The 25046-nt window shown below is 37.3% G+C and overlaps 1 protein-coding gene across 1 annotated transcript; it reads left to right on the top strand.

Annotated features, from left to right (window-relative positions):
* Nucleotides 1–1060: 1060 nt before the first annotated feature.
* Nucleotides 1061–11693, top strand: LOC121733966 (formin-binding protein 4-like). Its single transcript, XM_042124373.1, has 10 exons — nucleotides 1061–1360; nucleotides 1768–1902; nucleotides 2555–2744; nucleotides 3252–3534; nucleotides 4080–4871; nucleotides 5217–5350; nucleotides 7608–7725; nucleotides 8665–8775; nucleotides 10159–10473; nucleotides 10991–11693. The coding sequence occupies exons 1-10, from the start codon at nucleotides 1186–1188 to the stop codon at nucleotides 11084–11086; spliced, it is 2349 nt and encodes a 782-aa protein (XP_041980307.1). The 5' UTR covers nucleotides 1061–1185; the 3' UTR covers nucleotides 11087–11693.
* The last annotated feature ends 13353 nt before the right edge of the window (nucleotides 11694–25046 follow it).

Genomic DNA, 25046 nt, shown 5'->3' with positions numbered 1-25046 from the left:
TATGTCTGTTTGTAAATATTGTATTGTGTGATGTGCAAAATAAATGTTTCTTATTCTTATTCTTTTATAAAATTATGACAGTCTGGCTGTCGCTGGCTCTTATTGTAAAACACAGGCAGGAGAATCATGTTTTTTAATGTTTTGCTGTTATTTTTGAAAAGCTTTGTAGAAAAGCTTTCCAAAAAAAAAAAATTGACGCCTGTGTGTCATGTCAATAGTACTCAGTTGTCACTTGTAATTGTCAGTTGTCACCTGTCAGTTGTTATTTTGGCATTGTTGCCAACTATGGAGATTTCCCACTAAATTTAGTGGGAAAAAATAAATTTAGTGAGTTTTTTAGGGGGTAAGATATTTTGGTGATATTTTTGGGGGTAAAATTTTTGAAGAATGGAATATTTTTTTAATAACAACCTTAAAGTGGCTTTCGAATCCTTGGCGCGAGCGACCGCGACGGACGAAAATTCAAACGAAATGCCACTTTATGATATTATAGGCTTTAGGTTTCATTTTACTCTACCACTAGCCTTTACGCCGCCACCAGCAGCAGCATGGGTAGCCGCGAAAATGTCAGTAGAAAATGATACATATATTCTATGTCATAATTACAGTAGCATTTTATTTGAATTTTTACCGGTCGCGGTCGCTCGCGGCAAAGATTCGAAAGCCACCTGATGAAAATACCGCACAAAGCACATAATATTGTCTCTGTAATGAATAGTCTATGAGTCATACCAGCTGACACTGCTGACAGTAGGCTGACAGATTATTATTTTGTTGTCATTGTATGTAATGGAAAAAAAATATTGAAGTATTTTAAAACTGCTGGCCTGTTTGTTTGTTTGGCCTGTTGAAGGTGTATTTCAGCGTTTTGAGCGCTAAGTAGAACACTCAACACACCCCAAGTAATTTTAAATATTTTGATTTTTTGGGGAGTTTTGGTTGAAATTTAGTGGGTTTTGAAGTTGCTTTAGGGGGAAAATGTTTTGAATAGTTGGCAACACTGCATTTTGCGTCGCACCGTGCATGGTAAAACGTAGTGATTATATTCTCTTTGGTGCATGGCGGCGTCATGTTATAATTATATTTCTCTGATTTTCGCACAAACTAAATAAGCAAATTAGTGTTAATTATATAAATTACTCGTAGCAACGAAAAGTTTTCCATAGAACTTGAAATCTTCCTGCCATGAGTAAGACAAATCCGTTAGGTCTAGTCAACTATGGCGACTCTGATGAGGAGTCAGATGATGGACGGGGGTCCAAAGCACCTGAGGGGTTCGCTCGACCCCCCAGTTACCCGAACACCACGCCACAGGTCCCAGCACCCGCGGGGGTACACCCCGCACCGATACCGCATTGCCGTAAGTCAAGTGTTTGCTTTGTTGTATGTTTCAACCCCTCGGTTTTATGGCCTGGTTTTGTTGTAAGCAACATTATTTTAAAGACTTAAGTACATAGTTTACCGCAAAATAACTACGATAAAAAAACTGAATACATACAGTTACATACTATACATAATTCAATTAGTACAAATTTTTACCCAACTACAAAGACAAAAGAACAGTTCTTGCTCTTATTATAGTTCTAATAACTTATTAAATAGTAAGGACAACACTAACAGGCTACAGACAGCTACAGGCTACAGCTGGTCTGTATATAGTAGGTATTATCCTATTAATATCAGATACTTCACACCACATCAGTCTGTGGTGTAAAATTATTGAATAGATATAGATAAATGTTATTAAAAAATTTGAAACATTTGCAGCTTGGTCAGCGTGTTACGATGAGAACAGTGGTTTCACATACTATTGGAACCAGTTTACTAATGCTGTCACCTGGGAGGCACCACCGGAGTATTTGCTTGCTCTTAAGTTAGCTCAGCAGCAATTAAATATTTCAGGTAACTTTTTTAATTGTGTATATATTGGTAAAACATGCTATAAAGCATGTTTGGCTAACATAATATACTTCACCTACACATTATTTCAATACAGTAATTGTAGAATATGTTGGTGGATTAGTGAATTAAGGGGGGGACTAACCTAAAATTTTTCATTTACTTAATAATATTTTTCATTTAGTACTTACTTGAAAATAAGCCCCGAATTGTTTCATTTTCTAAAATTAGATGCTACATTATATTTCCAAGAATCTGATCTGAGAAAAAACATAATATCTTAAAATTTTCTTGATAGAAAAAAAAAAACACCAAAAATGCATCTAATTTTCATGAATTTTTTATTTATTACCATAACCGTGCATTGAAATAAGTTAATATTTTAACACATTGTATAATATTCTAAATTCTTCTATTCTTCTATTCATTGAGAAATCAACCTAGTGGATTTGTAAAAGTCGTATATTTATCGAGTTATTGAGAAAAAACTAATTTGGTGATGAATCTGCGTCATCCTTTTTCACCTGGCATATGAAAGACGGGCGTGAGTGTGAAGAGAGAAAGATGAGTTTGATTTTTTGGGTTAGTCTCTCTTAAGAAAACTTTTTTTTAGCCTGTTCAGAATGTTCTTAATATTTATGTCACATTGTTACAGGTTCAACAGAAGTTTCAGCAGAGGAATGGCAGTTGTACCAACAAGCACTAGCAGAGAAACAAAATGTTCAAACCAAAGCATTCTTGAAGTTGCCAGCTGCTAAACTTGTCAAAAAGTTTGACAAGCCTCCTCCACCTGATAAAAATCCAAAAATGAATAAGAAAAGGCCACTGAGTGATGACGAAGAAGAGTAAGTATAATTAAGTTTTTTTCAATGTGTGTGTAAGAATAAGGATCTATAGTCAATGCTCAATTTTATAGTGTTTGGTGAACTAGATTAATACCTCGATCATGGGAACCGCAGATACAATAGATTTTTTTTCAATTGTTATGCGACAGTCGGGTGCCGTTTGGCAATTGATGGGTTAAGAAGCAAAAACATTTATGCCCAGTTTCACCAACACCTTCGAAGATAAATATACATATTTATCACAAACCTTCCTCTTTAATCACTCTATCTATTAAAGAAAACCTCAATTAAAGGGAACAAAGGGACATGAGGACAGCAAAAGCGACTATGTTTTATACCATGTAGTGATATATTATGTCACCTAAGAGTTATAGGGTTGTCAATTCATCAAGAACAAAACTTGCGTTAGGTGCCCCTTATATTGGCTTAAGGGACACTTAAATTTTAGGTGATATTGGTGAAAACGGGCATAAATGTGTTAATAACATGTGTTTAATATAATTTCAGAAAGATAGAGTTGATCACTTCCTACCACAACTCGGATTCGGAATCAAATGATGAATCCGACAAAAGCAAGGATGTATCCTTCAAGGCTTCTCCTGTTGTAAAGAAACCGGTTAAAATTGCACCCACACCGGCCAAAAAGGTGAAGAAACAAGTCACCCAGTACGGACCGTCACTGCCGCCAAACCAAAACTACAGTGTACCAATTGGACCAGAAATGCCACCACAGCTAATGAACAATAATAAATCACCAGAACGTAAGATTGAAGTGTCAACTAAGAATCAGGTAATGTATATTTATCTGTTATTAATTCCTTTAGTAGGACAATTTTACAAAAATAAAACATTGTGTAAATAGGTCAGGTTAAGGCACCAACACAATGTTGTTGCATAACATTACAAAAAAAGTTGCAATTTCTGTATAATTAAAAAAAAATGTTGCATAACATTTAGAAAAATTTAATACAAATTGCAATTGCTGTTTTAAAATTCAGGGCCTGATAGATGCAATTCTTTGTTGATATTTGTAAAAAAACACCAATGATGATAAAAACTACTGATGCGCAATCAATAATGCATGTACACAAAAATGTCTTATTAATCTAGCAATAGGTTAATTTCTCTGGTTTTAGAAGGTTCTTTAAACAAAATGTTTGTATCTAAGGATGCAAATATTTGTTTACTTAGCCTGATTGTAACATTCTTGTGACATGACATTACATAATGATGGTCAAAGTTTTCAATCTGAGGTGTTTTGAGTTACATTTTAAAATTACACGAATCTTAATGTCTATTTAAGTGAAGTTACTAATGTATACCTTAATTATTTAGGCCACAAAAGCAGATGATGATGAAAATCAAGACGAAGATGAACTGCTAAAGAAACTTAAAGACAAAGCAAAACTTCTAGAAAAGCTAGGTGGAGAATTACCAACGGAACTCCAGAAAATTATCAAAGAGGACACAAAATCTACAACTTCGTCACCAAAAGTGGACAGTTTAGATATAGATGACTTATTACAAGAGATTGAGAAGAAGGAACTACCTAAAGTCAAAGGGGCTAAGTCAGTCAGTGGTAATAGTTCACCCAGTGGAGTAAGGACTCCACCATTAGAAGAGTTAAAAGCGCTTTATCCTAATGGTAATTTCAATGAGAGTACAAGTCTGTTTCCAAGCGCAGCAAATATTGAGGAGAAAGATATTAAGCCGAGCACTCCGCCCCCTCCGTTGCCACCGGAGAAGAAAGAAAATGTTTACCTGAAAGACTCGAATGAAGTAGCTCCTGTCACAAGAAAGAAGTTGAGGATATCAAATTCGGTGTTGCCAGCAAAGAAAGTTGAAGTGCCAAGTTACACCACAAAGTATTCATCATTTATTGAAGGATTCTCAACGGAAAGGACTGGATTAGGTTTTAGTAAAGAGGAAAATGATGTAGATAGTCCAAAGAATACAGTGAACTATGGCAACGGGTTGACATTTACCAAGGGGGAGGTTTTAAATGAGGAAAAGAAAGATGAGTCTTTAGACGACTTGATAGACTTGGTTGAAGCGAAGCTCAAGTATTTGAATGAACTGCAGCCGTACCAGTTGACACAAATCCAAGAAATGTTAATACAATTAAATGTAAGTAGTTTTACTCATGTAAACAACATAAATTTTATGATATAATATGTGGTATACTTGTGTACAAATTGTAATATTAATTCCTTAATCATAAACTTTCTCATTCGTTCAATAAGATTTGTATGCTATAAAAATGTTGTGGTCTACAGACTTCTGACCTAAAAATGTCATTCTGTTATTTGACTAGGTTTCGTTGGCTACCAAGACTTTAGATGGCGTTGCTGCCATTTTAGGAACGCTAATTAAAAAAATAATCCCTTTGAAAGACGAGTTTATGAATACCTTCAATAAAAAAAATATTTGACAGCTGTGAATGACACTGACGTTTATACTTTTTTTTCACAGGTGGTGGCGTCAGCGTACCGCGCGGGCGCGCTGCGGCACTCCTGGGCGCGGTGCTGGGCGGAGAGAGCGGGCGCGGCGCTGGCGTCGCACGAGGCGGCCGCCGCGCCCCCCGGCTGGACGGCCAGATTCGAGAGGTACAGGACATTACGTGTGAGGGGTGTAGGGTAGGGGGAGGGGTAGACTTGAACGAAAAAAAAAATTGTAATAGATGTTAATCTTCGGTAATTTGAATTTCGAAATGGTGACGCTTCTGTAACGACGACTTTGTCAGAGTAAACAGAACTAACGAGTAGGCCGGCTCAGAAGAGATCTCGAAATTTATACGTTTGAGGGCCGATATGACATAGTATGTCATATCGGCCGGCGCGCCGTACTAATGCGTTATGCTAAGTACTCACATACGGTTTTGCTCGATAGTTTTATTCCAAATCGAGCAATAACCACCGTGTGGACCGCAAAACTGACAGCTCGAAGGCTCGCTGGAATTAAATATGTCAAATATGTCATTTCCTTCGATTCGGAGTAAAACGACCGAGCAAAACCGTATGTGAGTACTTAGCATAACTCTGCATTGTGAAACTTTTCGAAAGTGACTCGCGCCCAACTCGCGTAGATTCGCTCGTAAGTCGAGGTACTCCTTAGTTTTGTACTCTGCATTTGTCGTGAGGTGATGATTAATTTTTCTATCATTCTGTGCAAAGTCTCATTTCAAAGTCTGTTGAATAATGCTATGTAGAATGAGATGCGAGCGCTATTGAGACAGTCTGGCAATGGCAGCGAAAAAGACCTTGCCGCAAAATTGCACACAGAACTTTAAAAATATTAATCTGTAGTGAAATTTCTGTTTGGAATATTGGAACAAACAAACATCATTTTGAGCTTAAAATAATACTGACAAACTGACTTGCTTACATTTGATCAGTTTATATAGATTTTCTTTAACAGAATCCCTAGAGCTATATAACAATATATTATGTCTAGACAACAGTCTTAAGACCAAGAACCCCCATTTTGTAAGAAGACCATTTAAAATATTTTTTAGTATCTCATAAAGACTGTGATTACCATATTCTTATTTATTTTAATCATTATCTTTATGAAAAAATATAATAAGTATTATATTTTTTCATAAAGATAATGATTTATATTATAACAAACTGCACCACCTTATTATTTAAGATTCATAAGATCACAACATTATTGATGCAAGATAAACTTTGGCGAAAGCTAACCTTACATCAAAATATTATTCTTTCAAAATATTCTTTAATAATAATATATTTTTTTGTACTAAAGACACTCAGAATTTTGCTGTTATTGTAAATTTCATAAAAAGTGTTAATGTTTTTCTGTGATATTATGTCAGTTAAAAAATGTTATACTTACTGTAATAATATTTTTTAAAATTTTCAGTTAGATGTAAATATTAGTTTGTATGTTGTTGTATCACAAAATGTGACAAAGTACCTGATATTTAAGAAAATAAATATTTATATACGAATATTTTTTCTTTGTATTGATAACCTATTTGTAAATCGTTCAGACGAGACATTTTTATCATCAATTTGTAACATACATAAAAGAAGATCAGTTTTAATAATAATTAACATTGTAAATACAAGCAAAGAAAACCTTTTGTATTAAGAACGAAAGCTTCAAGGAGAAGAGACTCGAGTCTTCGCACCGGGGATTCTGGTAAGAAATTCAAATTATTTATTAACTTTTAAATTTTCTTGATAATACTCTTTGATCTTTTCCAGATGGCTGCTTAGAGATCAAGAAATTGTTCGCAAAAGGGTTTAAGTATGAACATAATTTAGTGCACAGAATGTGTGCTACACTACCTATAAGCTGGCTCCATATCTTTACATCGTCGTTGCTTTAAACTATCGCGTTATCTAGTTATACAATAAATATACCTAAAATCACTTTCCGTGTCATCAATTGAATTCGGTGACTTTAAAGTAACTTATGTGACATTGAATCACTACATTAATGAGTTTGAAATCCTAAATAAGTCATACCCCAGAGTGCCCAGGCATTTATTGTCGACTGTAATCTCGCGTTAATGTTGCACCAATGACTTCCAACTCTCACCAATGAGTTACAAATCTCACCAATGAGTTCAAACTCGCACCATTGAGTTCCAACTCTCACCAATGCATTGCAACTCCCATGAATAAGTTCCAACTCTCATCAATGAGTTCCAACTTTCACCAATAAGTTTTGACATAAGTTTTAACTTGTCTCACCAATGCGCTCCGACTGTCACCAATAAGCTCCAATTCTCACCAATGAGAACTCACATCAGTTTAAGGCAGCTACGCATCTAAACATATCGAGCGTCCCGTCCCTCTTCCACGCACGCGCTCCAACTATCTGTTGTCTCAGGTCTGAACGGCGCTACTGCTACCGGCGGGAGGACGGGTTCACGCAGTGGGAGTATCCGGTGGGCACGGCTGATATGGATATTTGCACCACGCCCCCGCCCCCGGAGGTGGACAATAAGGTTGGTTTTTGCTTGAAAGCTTAGAATTTAGAGTAGCACGTGCATATGTCAATAGACTAGGGTTACACGGTCAGTCTGGCATCAGTTAAGTCCATCCTGGAGAATGATCGTGTAACCGTTTGACTGACGGACTGATCATTTTTTATTAAACTACTTTCCGGCCGTCATTCTGGCGTCAGTCCCAGACTGATGGACTGAACTGATGTTAGACTGATCGTGTAACTTTAGTCATAGATTTAGCCGTGGTAGTTTAATCCACTCTTTAACCCCCCACGAAAAAAATATGTATTATAAGAGGTTATAAGTTTGACGTATCTGTCTGTCTGTACCATAAAGTTAATATACCTAGCAGAACAGAGCAACAATCTCGAGTTGTAAATCGAAACCGAAATTACTTACTTTTTTTTTTTTATTAAATAATGGGGCAAACGAGCAAACGGGTCACCTGATGGTAAGCAACTACCGTCGCCCATGGACACTCGCAACATCAAAAGAGCTGCAGGTGCGTTGCCGTACTTACGTCTGTGTGTAAAAATTTGTTCACGTATACACTTACACAAGAATCTTTCAACGTGCCGATAAGTGCCGTCTGGACGTCAAACAGATGAAAAAAATTGTTTCTGCTGTCATGTATCACACGTCTCCTTTTACCACGCAGTGTTACTGATAGTGACATCTCTCTTGCTCAGGCCTTTGTTTCTCTATTCCGCTAGGTATATTAACTTTATGGTCTGTACTCTGTCCATGGTATTGTAGTATCCAAACGGTTGGACAGATATTGATTTAGTATTTTACTGTCGAAACTCGAAAGTTCGAAAATCGAGAGTGTTCTTAGCAAAAGTTCATCATCAGCCCGCTCAAAACTTAAATTTTTAGTTCTGCTTAATAGAGGGTTGTAAGTGAGTTCCAGTGATTTGATCGCTTCAATTTGTATTTCAGGAGCCGCCTCCGCCGCCCCCGCCGCCCGTGGTGTCGTCGTGGTCTCGCGCGACGCCGCCGCCGCCCGGCACCGAGCCGCCGCAAGCCGCGCCGCCGCCGCCGCCCCTACCGGTAAGGGTGCGTTTCCACTGACGCGGATCGGAGCTTAGCGGTGCCCGAATTGACCAATCGTGCTATTCCAGCGGAATAACAGCGAAGCGGAGCGAAAATTTCGAGCATGGTGATTGGTCAATTCGGCACCGCTAAGCTCCGCTCCGCGTCAGTTGAAACGCGGCCTAAGAGCCTAATGCTAAGTACTCACACACGGTTTTACTCGAGCGAGCAATCACGTCGAGCAAAACCCGCGGCTTGGGTCTTCGTCAATTCGTCCACACATTTAGCATTACTGTATCGAGTAAGCTCGCCGTTCAGTATTCACCGAACCGTTCGAGCCAAAAGATGTTTGTTCAACTAAGGAGAAGGTCGATTCGATGCGAGCCTTCGAGCTGTGAGTTTTGCGGTCAACACGATGGTTTTTGCTCGATTTGGAGTAAAACTATCCAGCAAAACCGTATGTTAGTACTTAGCATTGGAGCCATAACTTACCGGGACGCCATCGCGACGTAGCCAGTGACGTAACCATGCCACCTCTACGTCGCCGCAGAACAGTGTTTTTAAACTTAACTTTAAGAAAAACAGCGCTTTGCGGCGACGTAGAGACGCCAGACTTTGCTTGGACGTTGCCATGGTAACGTCGCGGTGGCGTCCCGGTGAGTTATAGCCGTTAACTCACTTGCAACTTGCAAGCTTAGCATAAAAACATTAGAAAGTATAAACGGGAAAAAAAATGGCGGATTTCCTCCGTCTAACTGTCACTTTGTCTATTCTTCCGTAGAAAGAAACCGCTTCAATGGTGACCATGCTTAGTCTATGGGTAGCATTAAAATAGGTCACCTAGGAGAAATTTGCGGAGTTCAAAAAATGGTAGAGCCGTTAAATATACCATTATTAAGAAAATCTCAAAAGTCCCAGTCTATTTCCCTTGTGCAATTTTCTTTTGTTAAACTCAAATGTGTTAAATCATGTCTTTACAAATTTTTGATTCTATGCGATTTTTTCTTAGGTCAATTTTTTCCTGCATTAAGGACGCCATGGCGAGTTGCCAGCGCACATCGAAATAGATTTAGTATAAAACGTTAACTCTCATACTTCTCACCACTGAAATATAGCTCCTGTTACTAAAATTAGCAAATTATAGCGAGCCCAATGAAAAAAGGGTCGGCCATACACCGACCCGAGCCTGTCAACCACAGAAATATGGCATGTATATCATGATATAATTGTTTTAACTCGCATTTTCTCAATTGTTTTCGTGTTCAAATTGTCGGAACGATCTGTTACTGATTGTGTATACCTGATAACACAACTCAACTGAAATTATATTAGTGTTCTAACAATAAATTATGCTTTACTTACATTTTAAAGTTTTCTAAACCTCTTAAATTCTTGTTACAGCCTCCAGAGCCGAAGAAAGAGATAGGCGATGAACTGATGTCGTTCTACGCGGACATTGCCGAGCTTGAAAAAGACGTGCCCAAAGAATCGAAGAAAGAAGTTAAAGACGCAAAGAAAGAACTTAAAGACGCGAAGAAAGAGGTTAAAGACGCGAAGAAAGAGGTTAAAGGCGCAAACAAAGAGGTTAAAGACACGAAGAAAGATGTTAAAGACTTTAAGGAAATTTCTAGACCAAGCACGCGGTCGTCGTCGCCCGAACCGCCGCCGCCACCGGAGATAAAAGCCGACATCAAAATGTCGAAGAAGAAATCAAAGGTATGTTATGCTTGTTATTATCTGGAAGTTAGTTTTGAACACAGTTTAATAATTTAAATGACAAGTAAAGCCCGCAGTAGATAATATTATTATGAATACAAAAATGTCTCTAATATGTTTTTTTTTTTATTTCTTGTCCCCCCTAACGTTGTCAGGGCTTGTTGTTATCTTTTATCTTTATATACTCATATACCATAAAATATTCAATTATTATAACATACTACATAAAAGTTCTTATACTTACATATAAACATTTTAAAAATTGACTACAGCTAGTATATTATGACGATTCAATACGGCACAACGTTCAACTACCCTAATATCACAGCTTAACAATCACAATAATTTACTAGAATTCTCTAATATGTTAGGCATATGATATATTTATTACCTGGCGTTACATTATAAAAGCGACAAGCGATGTAACATACTTTCGAACCAGATTCATATTAATAAAGTATTTAAAATATGCTAATATTATAGTCATTATTATTCATTTTCAATTTGTGTTTTTCAGGTGAAACTCTCCTCATCTCTTGGTATGAAGAACAAATCGGTGTCTTCCCTCGTAGCCAAGTGGCAGCAGGTCGCCGAAGAAATTGACTCCGACTGAGCATTGTTCTTCTACATTTGGTGGCGGAACAATCAGCGTCATTCTGAATGGCGCTATCGAGTCTTCCAAGTGCGTTCCGATTTATACAACAGCTAAAAACTTACTCGCTCGGAAGATCACGCTTCGATTACCCGTCATTTAAACCAGGAGTTCCCAAACTTATTTTTCTACTTTGAGAAAAAAAATATATTTAGCGCCCCCTTTGTTTAAATCTAAAATGCATCCAGATGAAATTAATTACCCCCTAAGCCTCTTCACATCGCCCCCATTTTTCTGGGTCCCACACCCCCCTTTAGACCTTCAGCGCCCAAATAGGGCGTTATCACCCACTTTGGGAAAGGCTGATTTAAATGAAAAAGATGAATAGTTAGACTGAAAAACACTCATTCTTCCTTTTGGTTTCTGTTGTTATGTAAACTAACTTCTTAAAGAATGTCGAAAACTAGAAAGGTGTTACAAATAATTACTAGATAATCTAGAAATGACCAAGCAGTTTGTTGTTTACAACATTATGAATCTTTGAGAGCAGCTGAAGTTCTTGATTGTCTAAATAATATCATGAGACTAGAAAAAATTATTACCAACCATATTGTTAAAATTTAAAAAACCTGAACGAAATAATTTAATTTTAAATTAAATAATGTTAGTTAAAAAATTTAACAATGTACCATGGTTCCCAAGTTATGAATCTATCTAAGATCTCTTTTAATATTTATTTGGAAGTACCTAAATCAAAGTGTCTTAGATCCATTGTTGACCAAGTCTAAGTCAAAAACTTAGCAAAACCTATATATTAAGATAATGTGAGATTAAATATAGATGTATATATTTTTTGTAATCCAAATAACTGTATATAGATAGTTAATAAATTATGATGTATGAGTAATTCATTGTTTTCTTGTAGTTGACACCTATTGGACATTAACTTACTGAAATAATTTAAAAATTATAAGCGCTTTCGCAAAATTGACGTCGAATGTGCGTGCTTTAGCTTAGCAGTCATGGTTATTTAAACTGTTGTAAAATGCACCATCTTCATACTAGATAGTGTCCGACCGATGCTTCGGCTTCGGCCGGGTTTTAGGCCGAACAGTTTTGAAAAGTTTTGCCAAAGGTCCGAGCAACCGTCGAAATTGAACGAACTGTTACGAAATACTGAGTGAGTCGTGAGAGACCGATGGGCCGGTCGTGTATGCAGAGGCCCTTGGGAGTCACTGTCAAATACAATATACAAACACTTCTTCTTAATAAATCATATAATTATTTACCAACAAGTTAGTGTTTGTTTCTTTTATTTATGAGTCTAGTTTCGGTCTAGTCGAGTAAAACAATTCCGATTGCGGATTGATTGGTCTAGTTATTGTTATTTGTGTAATAAAGAAAATTCAGGGTGCTTAGGGACAAAACATACTGAAAGTCCTGAAGTCTAGGACGTGAGCCGGAGTGAGGGGAGAGTGACAAAAGTCTCAATTTTTGGTTTTGGCCAATAACTTTGCCTACTAAAAAAAAGAAAATTTTGAAAATCGGTTCACAAACGGCGGAGTAATCGTTAAACATATGAAAATACGAACAACACAACCCCCATTTTGAAAGTCGGTTAAAATTGTTGCCTATGCGCACTGACAATGCGTAACTTTACAATAATAATACAGGTTAAGAATAATAATGGATTTATTTTTAGCATCACACAATACATCATAATATAAGTATAGGTAGATACATTTCGACTATAATATTATAAAATTAACTTCTACAATGCTGTGTGACACCAAAAATTGACCCCAGCTCAGCAAACGGTTATAGCATGATAAACTTAGATACCTACATCAGAATAAAGTCTGTCAAGAAAGTGAAGAAATTAAAAAGTGGCAACATCGTAGTGTCATCCCTTTCAAATCAATCTAAGAAAAAAAGTGATGACACTACGATGCTGCCACTTTTTAATTTCTTCACTTTTTTGAGAGACTATATTACCTAATATGCTATAATATTGTAAAGTTTCATAAAAATCCGTTTAGTAGTTTTTGCGTAAAATAGTACCAAACATTCATACATATACATCCAAACTTATCTGTTATCTGTATTTTATCTGTACTCCACGAGAGTGCTTGAGAGCGAGAGCCGCCCAAGCACTGCCATGAGATCATGGAGCTGCTCGGCCCAACGCTCGCACACCTCAAGGGTGTGCTGGTCCGTGTCCTCCGCAGCGCCGCACTAATGGCAGGCTGGCGTAGGTCTATGTCATAAAGTAGGATTTTATGTAAATTTTTAGACTTTAATTATACAGTCTATGTTATAAAGGGGCATTTTATTTTTATCGGTCACGATTACCCGCGTTAAACATCGGAACGGTATCTTCAGTTTATCTCCACAGTGTTTCTATACTATCGCATTTCTACTTTGACAATACTAAAGGGGCTGGTCGGCTTATTGCGAGCTTTATGGCGGTCGTATCCACGATTTATTGTCTATCGCCGATATGGAGCCGTTGTGCAGGAATTTACTCTCATTGCTGAACTAATCACCAGTATCTAACTTACAGCTCTAGAGTTGTTAAGAGAGACCAATTACTACTATTATAAAGGCAAGGATACTGGGAGCGATCGGGATTTTGTCATCGGAACGTACTGCTAAGTAAATTGGTTAAGAGGATTCCACACCGCCATTTTTCCCATACAAACGCTGTCCCCTGTTTCCTCCCTGGATAATGCTAGTAGAGTTATAATTTTTTTCCTGAATATCTACGGCCACTAATGCAATGTCCCTATGTTTTCCTTTTTTTCATAATTTAATTATTAAATAAGATATGAACGTTCAAAAACCCAAAAAAATGGCCAGATTTTCCACTGTGTTCAAACGTCCAGAAAACAGATTTGGATAGATTATACAAAAAAAGCAAAACATAGGAACACAGCTCAAGCCTTTTTTTAATCTTTAATGAAAAAAGTACTTAAATCGGTTAAGTTTTGGAGAAGGAATCAGGGGACAACGAATCGTTGATTTTCTGGATTTTCTGCAGTTGTCTCTATCGCGTTCTGCGGTATAGGCTTGAGGTAAGGGAGACAGCTATAGATATTACACGTACTTTTTTTTCATTTCTCTAGCTGCTGTGGTATCCTCTTAATAAGCAGATGGCGGACGATTCGATATTTAGTCAGGTTACGTTACATTATTTTGGTAACGCTCGTATTACATTTGGTTAATTGCTCGTAGTTACATTTAGTAACGTTCGTAATTACATATTCTGGTAACGCTCGTAATAACATTTGGTAACGCTCGTAATTACATTTGGTAGCGCTCGTAATTATATTTGGTAACGCTCGTATTATATTTGGTAACGTTCTTTGTAACATTTGGTAACGCTCGTAATTACATGTGGTAACGCTCGTAATTACATTTGATGGCGCTCGTAATTATATTTGGTAACGCTCGTAATTATATTTGGTAACGTTCTTTGTAACATTTGGTAACGCTCGTAATTACTTACATGTGGTAACGCTCGACATTACATTTTGCAACGCTCGTAATTACATTTGGTAGCGCTCGTAATTATATTTGGGAACACTCGTAATTATATTTGGTAACGTTCTTTATAACATTTGGTAACGCTCGTTATTACATATGGTAATGCTCGTAGTTACATTTAGTAACGTTCGTACTAATTACATATTCTGGTAACGCTCGTAATTACATTTGGTAGCGCTCGTAATTAAATTTGGTGACGCTTGTAATTACATCTGGTAACGCTTACATTTGGTAACGCTGCTAATTGCATTTGGTAACGCTCGTTATTACATTTGGTAATGCTCGTGGTTACATTTAGTAACGTTCGTAATTACATATTCTGGTAACGCTCGTAATTAAATTTAGTGACGCTTGTAATTACATATCTGGTAACGCTTACATTTGGTAACGCTCGTAATTAAATTTGGTTATTCTCTTAATTGCATTTGGTCACGCTCGTGTTTACATATTTTAGTAACGTTCGTAACTACATATTTTGGTAACAATCGTAATTACATATTTTGTTAACAACAGTAACGGTGGGCCGCGAACTTTAAACTTTCTTGTGGATGGGCCGCGGTCCCGACAAGTTTGGGAAACACTGGTTTAGACTTTAGATCATTTCTGACTGATTTCACTTTGAAACAACAACAATAGGTCAATAAAATATACAAGAATAATGCGTGTGTAGATGACCACAGCAAGGCTCAGGGGGAAAAATGTATGTAACGTGGAATAACCATGCAACATTTCACTATAACACTTGTTTTAGCTTCATTTATGACACGAATAAACGTGCATTGATACAGTAGTGTTAAACAAGCCACATAGGCAATATTATTTAGGTACGCTAGAATAATAATTTAATCTGGTTTTTCTTAAATATGTAGCAAACTGATAGTTTATTTTTATTTAAGTACTAGCTGTTACCCGCGTCAACCAAATGTAAAATACATAGGTAAAAAATAAAAAAGTAAAAAAATATCCTCCTCCTTTTTGGAAGTCGGTTAAAAAGTAGCCTAAGTTACTCCTTATTACATCTGCTATCTGCCAATAAAAGTCCCGTCAAAATCGGTCCAGCCATTTCGGAGATTAGCCGGAACAAACAGACAGACATACAGACAGACAAAAATTCTAAAAATTGTTATTTTGGTGTAAGTACCTTCTAAATATTCATATGCATGTAGTAAAAAACGGTTATTTTAATATTACAAACAGACACTCCAATTTTATTTATATATAATAGATAATAAATGTATTATGAACTGAAAGATATATTTTTTTACCTTTGATTTGATAATACACTATATTTGTCTGTTTATTATGTAATTCAAGTTATGTGATTCCAAACGTTTTTTTGTCTTCCTGAAAAGTTGTCGTTTTTCGATTGCTCGTTTATTCGTTGGGGCCATCGGGTTGGGGGAATTAATTTAATCACCTATTATAATATCTAAAAAATCGTTATAGCAAAAAGAGTAGGTAAAATAGTACCATTTATAATAGATTTTTGGTTGAAAGCGGAAGTATTTATGTAATAATATGTGTGTGTGGGTTGTCATTGGCCTTGTGTGTATGTCAGACATACACACAAGGCCAATACCGTTAATGTATTCCTGATGATTGTAACATAAAACCAATATGACGGGTAATGTGGCGGCGCCGCCAAATTGCGCGTGAACGTGTCGATTTATAAATTGTTGAAAGCTTTTACGATTTTAGGGTTCCGTACCCAAAGGGTAAAAACGGGACCATATTACTAAGATTTCGTTGTCTGTCCGTCTGTCTGTCTGTCTGTCCGTCTGTCTGTCTGTCTGTCTGTCTGTCTCCAGGCTGTAAGTTTTTTATTTTTTTATTTTTATTTATTTAATTAAAGGGCCGTCTATGGGCTCTGCGCCCATATCCTTTTTTTGCTATCTTTGTATTGTTTTTCGCACCAAGGATAATTTAAATAATATCATTAATTGTAATAATAATTGGAGTCCATCACATGCCCATGGTTTTTGTTATATATACAGGGTGTCAAAAGACCGCTTCCGATAACTTCGTGGGGTTATTATAGGGCATGAGATATATCCATTGGTGCAAGAAATTTTCATGTAATCGCCAGTTTTTAAAATAGTCAAAATTTTCAACACGCAATGTATAATGCGTGCAGTTAATGCGCGATAATATCGCCCGCCGCCGATGAATGAAACCCCGGGCCGAGCCGGCCCCCCCGCGCCGCCCGCGCCGAATACCGCGCGCGCGGCTCTGCGCTAGTCATGAGTTAAGACAAAACAGCTGATCGTGGTGTGCCCTATACCCTAGCCCGTAGGTAGTGAATAAACCACCAATATTGTAATGATTATTAAATTACAATAGTTTACACGATTTAACAAAATGTTACAATTTATTAATTACCGTTTCTCAGGTTTTTACTCAAAAATACTCAGTTTTTACTTCCGGCCAAAAAGGAAAAGAAATCATAATTCACATCCGATCATCATCCGATTTACACATCTGTAAAAATACATACACAGTTACCTACTGCACCTATCAATACCTATCAACGGAAAACATACGTGATAACATGTTCACTGACCTGTGATCAGCTGTCTGCTTTTATGAAATGCAGTTCGAACTGTGCTCCATGATCCATCTAACTCGATGTAGATTGCAGAGTTATTCAACACTTAACAAAAGTAATTACAGGAGACATTCCAATTTTTTAAACACTTTTTATTGCACTGTTTAAACCGCACTATCGTCTATCGACGACGATGTTCACCTGTTCCTTAAAGCATCGCACATTCATCGGACGTATCTTGTCACGGCCCGTTATTAATTACAAACATAAAAAAAAATAGTTAACAATACACAAAACAAGCAATAATATGACAACATCTAAACGTAAAATTACAAAACTTAAACAAAAACGTCACAGTACCTACACCAGCACGGCGCGTGTTAGACAGCCGACTGAACAAAATTGAAGAAAAAACTTTGTAAAATAATAGGGATGTATCCCTGTGCAATGTGAATATTTTGAGTAATCGATAATTTTTTTATCGATAAATCGTATTAATTGTTTTACATACGAGTACGTATTGATTACTGTCAAACTAAAAATAAACAAATACCTACTCAATATTAAGAAAAGCGACAATAATTAAAAGTTATTTAATTAATTAGGTATTAAAGTATTTTAGACGCGCATAACGCGTACCACGGTATAACAATCACTTTATCACGGTAATGTAGGTATCGAATTTAAAAAATGAGATGAGATCTACTAAATAATAGTTATAATTTTTATTATTTAATGGTAATTTAAATATCGACTAAATAGTATTGAATTTATAGGGTACAACACTTAGATTGTCCTTGAAATGGATTAGCGACACGTGCGTCAGGCACCTGCAGAGCGGCGCGCTTTGTCGGCGCCGCGATCAAAGCAAGCCGCCGTTCGGTGTCCTTTGACTACTTCCGAAAGTCGATACACGACGAACATTATTTCAAAAATTAAAATAGATTTTTTAATTTAGTAGCCATTTGAGCATTGAGGTAATAGGTTGTTAGGAGATAAGTTTGATTTTTTAACAATTACTTCAAGTATCAAAACGTGGTAGTATTGTGTAAAGTGTTAATAAATAATTGATTATTATTTCAGTTGTAATAAAATACTTTGTGGTGTGATACATTTCGTTAACGAGAAGTTTTTTTGACGTTCTTGGTGGTGACTGGTCTTATTGCTTGGTGTTAAGGACTATTTTTAAAATGCACAAAGAAGTAAGAACACTTGAACTCAACATTTTTCACGTAAGTTAATTGCCAGTTTTACGTATGAGGTTTTTTCGTGTATCATCTGTTATTTCGATTGATAAGTGACGATTGCGGATAAACAGTTCATCCGCATAGGTTTCGTTACTTACGATGAACTTTTTAACTAGTCTAATAATCTTAGAAGTTTGCCATACTGTCGTAAGTTGTTACACATGCACAGACAGTTACTTACAGTTTTCTACATGAGGTACCATTAAACTCTTAACACTGCAAGTAGCTTAGATGAGAGGTCAGAGGTCAGAGTTCTAAGTTCCACGTCATGGTGACTTTCATGGGTTTGAAATTGAAAAGACATACATTAGGGTTTCTGTGTGTTCTGTCGTAAGTCGTAACTCGTAGTGTATCGTCATTCGTCGCATACGACCTTTCGACTTAGCGTGCGTAGGGCGGAGCTAACAGCTGATTAACGCGGTCAACGTTCTCGGGTATGTACTCGGAACACGAGAACGTTGACCGCGCGCTTGCAAATGGGGTATTGGGGTAAAAATAATAAAATTTAAAAAAATATTTTAAAATATTTTTCTATGTGGTTTATTATCATGTTTAAAGGGTTTTAATTATAAAAAAATAAAGAATAAAAAATTAAAAAAATTAAAAAAAAAATAAAAAAAAAATACAATATTCGTAATCAGAAAATGTAGTATAATCATACCCCAAAGTTATCGGAAGTGGTCTTATTACACCCTGTATATAATAGAATATAATATATTATAATACTTATATATGTAATAACTAATAACAATAAATATATTAATAATATGTAATATACATACTAATATATATTTTTGTTTTATAAATTGCATAATAATTATAATGTTTTGCACGGTGTGGTCCGTTGTGGCGGCGAGTAGATCCGACATTTTTAGATTTCTTAAGATATTATGCTGCTCCACCCTTTGCCTTTAGATGTTGTGACATTGGCTTGGTGGAGAGGGGTCACTCAAGCTGGGTGGAGTTTCTAGGGTATTTAAGAGATATCGTTCTGTGTCGAATCTACCAGATGCCAACCAGTGGAATCGCCAGGACCGTGTCTTGGGAAAGGGCGAGGCTCTGTCGATCCAGCTGACCAGTCCAGGGTCCACACTTAGGTTTTAATCATTTATTTAGGATTATTTTATTTCTGTCGATCTCTGAGGATCACAATTCATGACCCGCTATGTGGCTTAGGACTTTATCGTTCCTGTCTTTTATAGCCATTTTAATGTTATAATCTTTTATGTGATCGGTTGACACCTCCGTGGTTCTTTTTATGAAATCTGCTACAGCGTCTCCATCAGTGTCAGTATAATAGACACAGGTGTTAGTGTGCAGGGATATAGCTACGCTATAGCTTTATACGTGGAAGAGCCATGCTCCGGCACGAATGGGCCGGCTCGACCGGAGAAATACCACGTTCTCACAGAAAACCGGCGTGAAACATCACTTGCGCTGTGTTTCGCCGGGTGAGTGAGTTTACCGGAGGCCCAATCCCCTATTCCCTACCTTACCCTATTCCCTTCCCTTCCCATCCTTACCCTTCCCTATTCCCTCTTAAAAGGCTGGCAACGCACCTGCAGCTCTTCTGATGCTGCGAGTGTCCATGGGCGACGGAAGTTGCTTTCCATCAGGTGACCCGTTTGCTCGTTTGCCCCCTTATCTCATAAAAAAAAAATAGCTACAACTGCATGAGGAACGCTGTCATGGATTGCGAGCTTTCGGGACTTGGCCTGTATGATGATTACTGAGGCTGTAAGTTGTAACTCAAGAATGGCTATAGCTACACTTGTGAAATTTTCACAGATTATGTATATATTTATTGCCGCTATGACAACAAATACTAAAAATAAAATAAAGTTAATATTTAAGGGGGGCTCCTATACAAGAAACGTGATTTTTTTGGCCTTTTTAGCTCGTAATCAATAATGGTAACAGCTAGGCACTTGTCACAAAAAACTTAATTACATTGTTACTTTAATAATTAATAATAAAATTAAATAAAAGTAAATATTTAAGGGGGGCTCTCATACAAAAAACACAATTTTTTGTCTACTTTCGCTCTATACCGGTACAGAACCCTTCGTGCGCGAGTCCGACTCGCATTTGGCCGATTATTTATGATTGGCATGTCATGTGCTTGTCTTTACATGAATATAAAGCAGCTTTGCACAACCTAACCATCACGTAAAAACAGTAAGCAAAGAAAAGGCTTCGTAGCTGTCAATTTGATAACTGCTTTTAAGCACATGTTTGTATATAATAATATCACTTTTTTATCAATTGTGGCATATTACAAGCATTCCATTTTGTACCATCGACAAAATTGATTCATAGGCAGTTGACTGACCTACGTCATTTGGTTGGCTTATTTTAATTTTGCATTTTTTTTTTGCCATTTAATTCAATATAAGTCGTGATCTGTTGTCGTGATAACCCGGCCAAATTAAGTACCTAGGTCCTCCATCTGCCTAGAATCAACTTCTCTGATAGTACATTATTGACTAGGCAGCAAAAACGTCTAGTCAATAAAGGCACACTGTAGTCTGTAGCCTGTATGCTTGTAGTAGTGAAATTTAATTGACGGTGCAATTTCTCATGTTCTTTTTATGAAATCTTTTTATGAAAAAGTTCACACTCATGACAACAGTGTCATGAGTGTGAACTAAAAATAAGGAAAATGTGTCCAATTTTTAACTGCAAGCATAACCTAACTGTCACTACCTTCTAAAATCTGTGGTCACTACAATAATAGTTTTAATTTTAATTTTGTACATTCTGTTTTAGTTCTATAATTACATTATTATGCGTCTTTTCGACAATAATAAACGAACTGATAAACGCTGTTCAAACGTTACTCATATTTTTCATTTTCTTAATTAGTTCGAGTTCAGTTATTTAAAAAAAAAAAACTAGATGCCAAAGTGACTGCAAAATAACTTTTAAAGAAATAAATATATCACTGTCTGCTTGATTCGTACTAATTACTTCAAACATTAACCTTTGACATTTAGAAAACTAAACATATTAGGGCTTCGCAACTTCTAACCGCTTGTAGTTGTGTGATAAACTTCTAGACATGTGTGGTCTCGCGGCTCTGTACACGCCGAATTGCGAAGCAACCGTGCATTGTCCACGAAAACAAGCAGCCTGTTCGAGACCACGGCGAGAGGGGTGCGGCAATTGGGGCGCGGGACGCCGGCCGACGGAGCGAGCGAGCCGCGAAGCGACCGTTAAACCAGTCCGAGAGGAGCGAGAGGGGAGGCCGGCCGCTAAAATAATAAAATTACAGGCTCTTTAACAGAAACTGAACTTAAACAATCCTTGATAACACTTATTAAAATAGCACAATCAGATACATTCTTAAATGAAATCAACTTAATTAAAAAGGATAAAAAACTTACCTCTTCCACTTTGTTACAGTTCTCTCCATTCATCGACGACAGCGGTGTCTTAAGAGTGGGTGGTCGGCTCAGCAACACAGACTTCAATTTCGAAAAGAAACATCCTGTGTTGCTAGATGGAAAATATTATTTCACGAAACTGTTGATGCGAGCCGAGCACCTACGACAATGTGTCATATGTACCCGATTTCGAGGCAAAACTATGGAGCCGTTGATGGGCAATCTACCGGCCAGTAGAGTAACTAGAAATTATCCTTTCCAAATCTGTGGGACCGATTTTGCGGGCCCCATTTTAATTTCGAGTAAAACTGGCCGTGGTAATAGAATATCTAAAAGCTATATCTGTCTATTCGTTTGTTTCTGTACTAAAGCATTACACTTAGAAATTGTTAGTGATCTCACAACAAATGCTTTCATTTCTTGCCTTCGTAGATTTATATCACGCAGAGGTAAACCAAGCTAAATTCATTGTGATAATGCTACTAATTATGTAGGTGCCAATAATGAATTAAACAGAGTTTTAAATGCAGGCATTAATTGAATTTATAATTTCACTACAGAGGAGGGCATTCGCTTCATTTTTAATCCCCCCTATTCGCCAACTTTTGACAGCTTATGGGAAGCCAGTGTTAAAAGCGCAAAATTTCACTTAAAGAGAATTGTCGGAAATGTTAGTTTAACGTTTGAGGAATTGAGTACGCTTTGTACACAGATCGAAGCCGTCCTCAATTCCCGACCCCTCACTCCTTTATCATGTAACCCCAACGACTTTTCTCCTTTGACCCCAGGGCACTTTCTGATCGGGCGGCCGCTAACGTCACTTCCATCGCCTCCGACTACACCTGAAAGAAAAATCAGAACGAGATACCAGTTAATAGAAAACCTAAGAGAGGATTTCTGGAAAAGGTGGTATCACGAGTACCTATCCGAGCTACAAACGAAAACGAAGTGGCGATCTCCATATAGAGGACTCCAAGAAAGATCAATGGTCGTATTCAAGGAAGATAACTTACCTCTCATGAAGTGGAGACTGGGCAGGGTCCACCGGCTATATCCTGGCAAGGATGCCAAGTCTGCCGCGTTGCCGACTTCACCACCTACAAGGGCGTCGAACGTCGCGCACTAAACAAAGTGTGCCCCCTTCCTGACGATGCAGATGCTTTGGAAGAAGTACCAGCTTCTTCCAAGGGGGCCCAGGATGTTCGAGACCATGGCGAGAGGGGTGCGGCAAGTGGGGCGCGGGACGCCGGCCGACGGAGCGAGCGAGCCGCGCAGCGACCGTCAAACCAGTCCTAGAGGAGCGAGAGGGGAGGCCGGCCGCTGGACGCGGCCTACGCCAGCAGACCAATTTCTACCCGGGAAGAGTAGGGACACAACTTGTAACTTGACCTTAATACACAGTTATATTTTGTTTCCCGAGTTTTTATTCTTGTCCCCTAATTCGCAGACACAGCCTTTGCCTTTTCGAGTATAAATGTATAATTTTAAAAAAACTTGAGAGGTGTCAAGGGACACCCGAATGGAACGAAGTTATTTCTTATGTTCAAAAAACCTGTATACATAATTTACACTCAAAAAAATTATTTAAAAAACAATGCGTTGCTGTTTATTAAAAAAACGCCATCTGTTGACGCACAGGAATACTTAATATCTACGCCCTCTGCCCCTAACATGCAGGTACTAATAAAAAAGTGTCGAGGTCAAATCAAGGTCAAATATCGTTCTGTCTAGCCTTCAGATTTACGCCAAACGCGCGATAAGGAACTTCATTCCAATTACATACGGTAGAAAAACTCAGTCTTGTAAAAATCAAACTTGATCAACACAAACACCCAACACCATGTTATAGGAGACATGTCTACAAGTATGCTTGTAGTACTCGTAGCGCTGTCAAACTGTCACTATGTAACTGTTTCTCTGTACACAAGTGAATATTTTTCACTATTCGCTTCATATCAATGGCACATTTATACGCATAATATACGCACAACAAGATCACAAAGCATAAATTGAAGGAAAGGCTCAATATTCGCTCTTTTATTCAAGCGAGTGTGGGTGTACGCTATTTTAAGATCAGTGATCAGACTGCTCGTTATTGGTAGATACTATATTCATGAGCCTTATATTCAGGAATCACTGGAGGGGTTATTAACCGTTACAAGTTATAACTCCTCCAGTTTCGGCAAGCGATCTTAAACTTTTGGATGACCTGTAGGCTGTAGCTATTTCTCTATACGTGAATATTTTTAGTTCTCTATAAAATAAATGAGTCGTCAAAACGTTCGCACACTTACGGGAAAACGTTCTTTAGCGTCACGCCCGTGACAGTAAATGTCACGGGAACATTTAAAAGGCGGGACCGTCATATAAAGACACACTACGTCCACAGTATAACTGTATAACTTTAAACATAAATTATAAGGAATTGTGTCAAAAGAATATTCAATTACAAAATATGGTGGACAGCTTCGACCAGTGTAGGGATGAGTATGAGGAGGCCCTGAGCAACACTACCATGTGGAAGAGGAAACTCGATGAAGCCCATACACAGATTAAGTCACTTGAAACCGAAATTCATGAACACAAATCCTCACAAACACAAAACTTGTTCCAAGAAATGTTTGGGAGGGATCCTAGTATTATAGAGAAAGATGTCACAAACAATAAGAATACTTTATTACCAATAATAGATTTAACGGGTGATGACAGCATACCTTCCTACACATTTCAAAGCAAAAATAAACTAAAAAAATATATAAAAATTAATAAATGCATTAAAAAAACCAGAAAATTATTAATAAATAATAAGAAAAATATTATTAAACTAACGAAAGTTGCAAAAGACAAAATCTTAATAAGGAACAAATATTTAGCTAGTACCAAGGAATTGGAAAGTACGATATGTTCATATGAGGCAGAGGTATGCAGTCTCCAATCAGAAATTACATATTTACATGCCTCCCTCCAATCTGTTACTAAAAGATATGAACTGGCACAACTGGAAATATCTAGTCATATATCAGCGTTGAACACTTTGCTTGAGGAGTCCCATTATAATGAAGAAAGACTTAAGTCTCTATTACTAAACTCATCATGCCAATGTAAAGTAAACTGTTCATCGGATATCATTAATCTTACTATGGATGTGGAGACTCATTCCAAACCCTCTAATATAGAAAACTTAGATGCATCATTGGCCTCAAGACCAGGCTCAATCAATATTTACAGCGATGAGCTGGGTCGTGGTGTCGGAATGC

This window comes from Aricia agestis, chromosome 14, assembly GCF_905147365.1.
Source record: "Aricia agestis chromosome 14, ilAriAges1.1, whole genome shotgun sequence".
Taxonomy (NCBI): domain Eukaryota; kingdom Metazoa; phylum Arthropoda; class Insecta; order Lepidoptera; family Lycaenidae; genus Aricia; species Aricia agestis.
The sequence above is the reverse complement of the archived record's forward strand: the minus strand, read 5'-3'. Positions and strand labels throughout refer to the sequence as shown.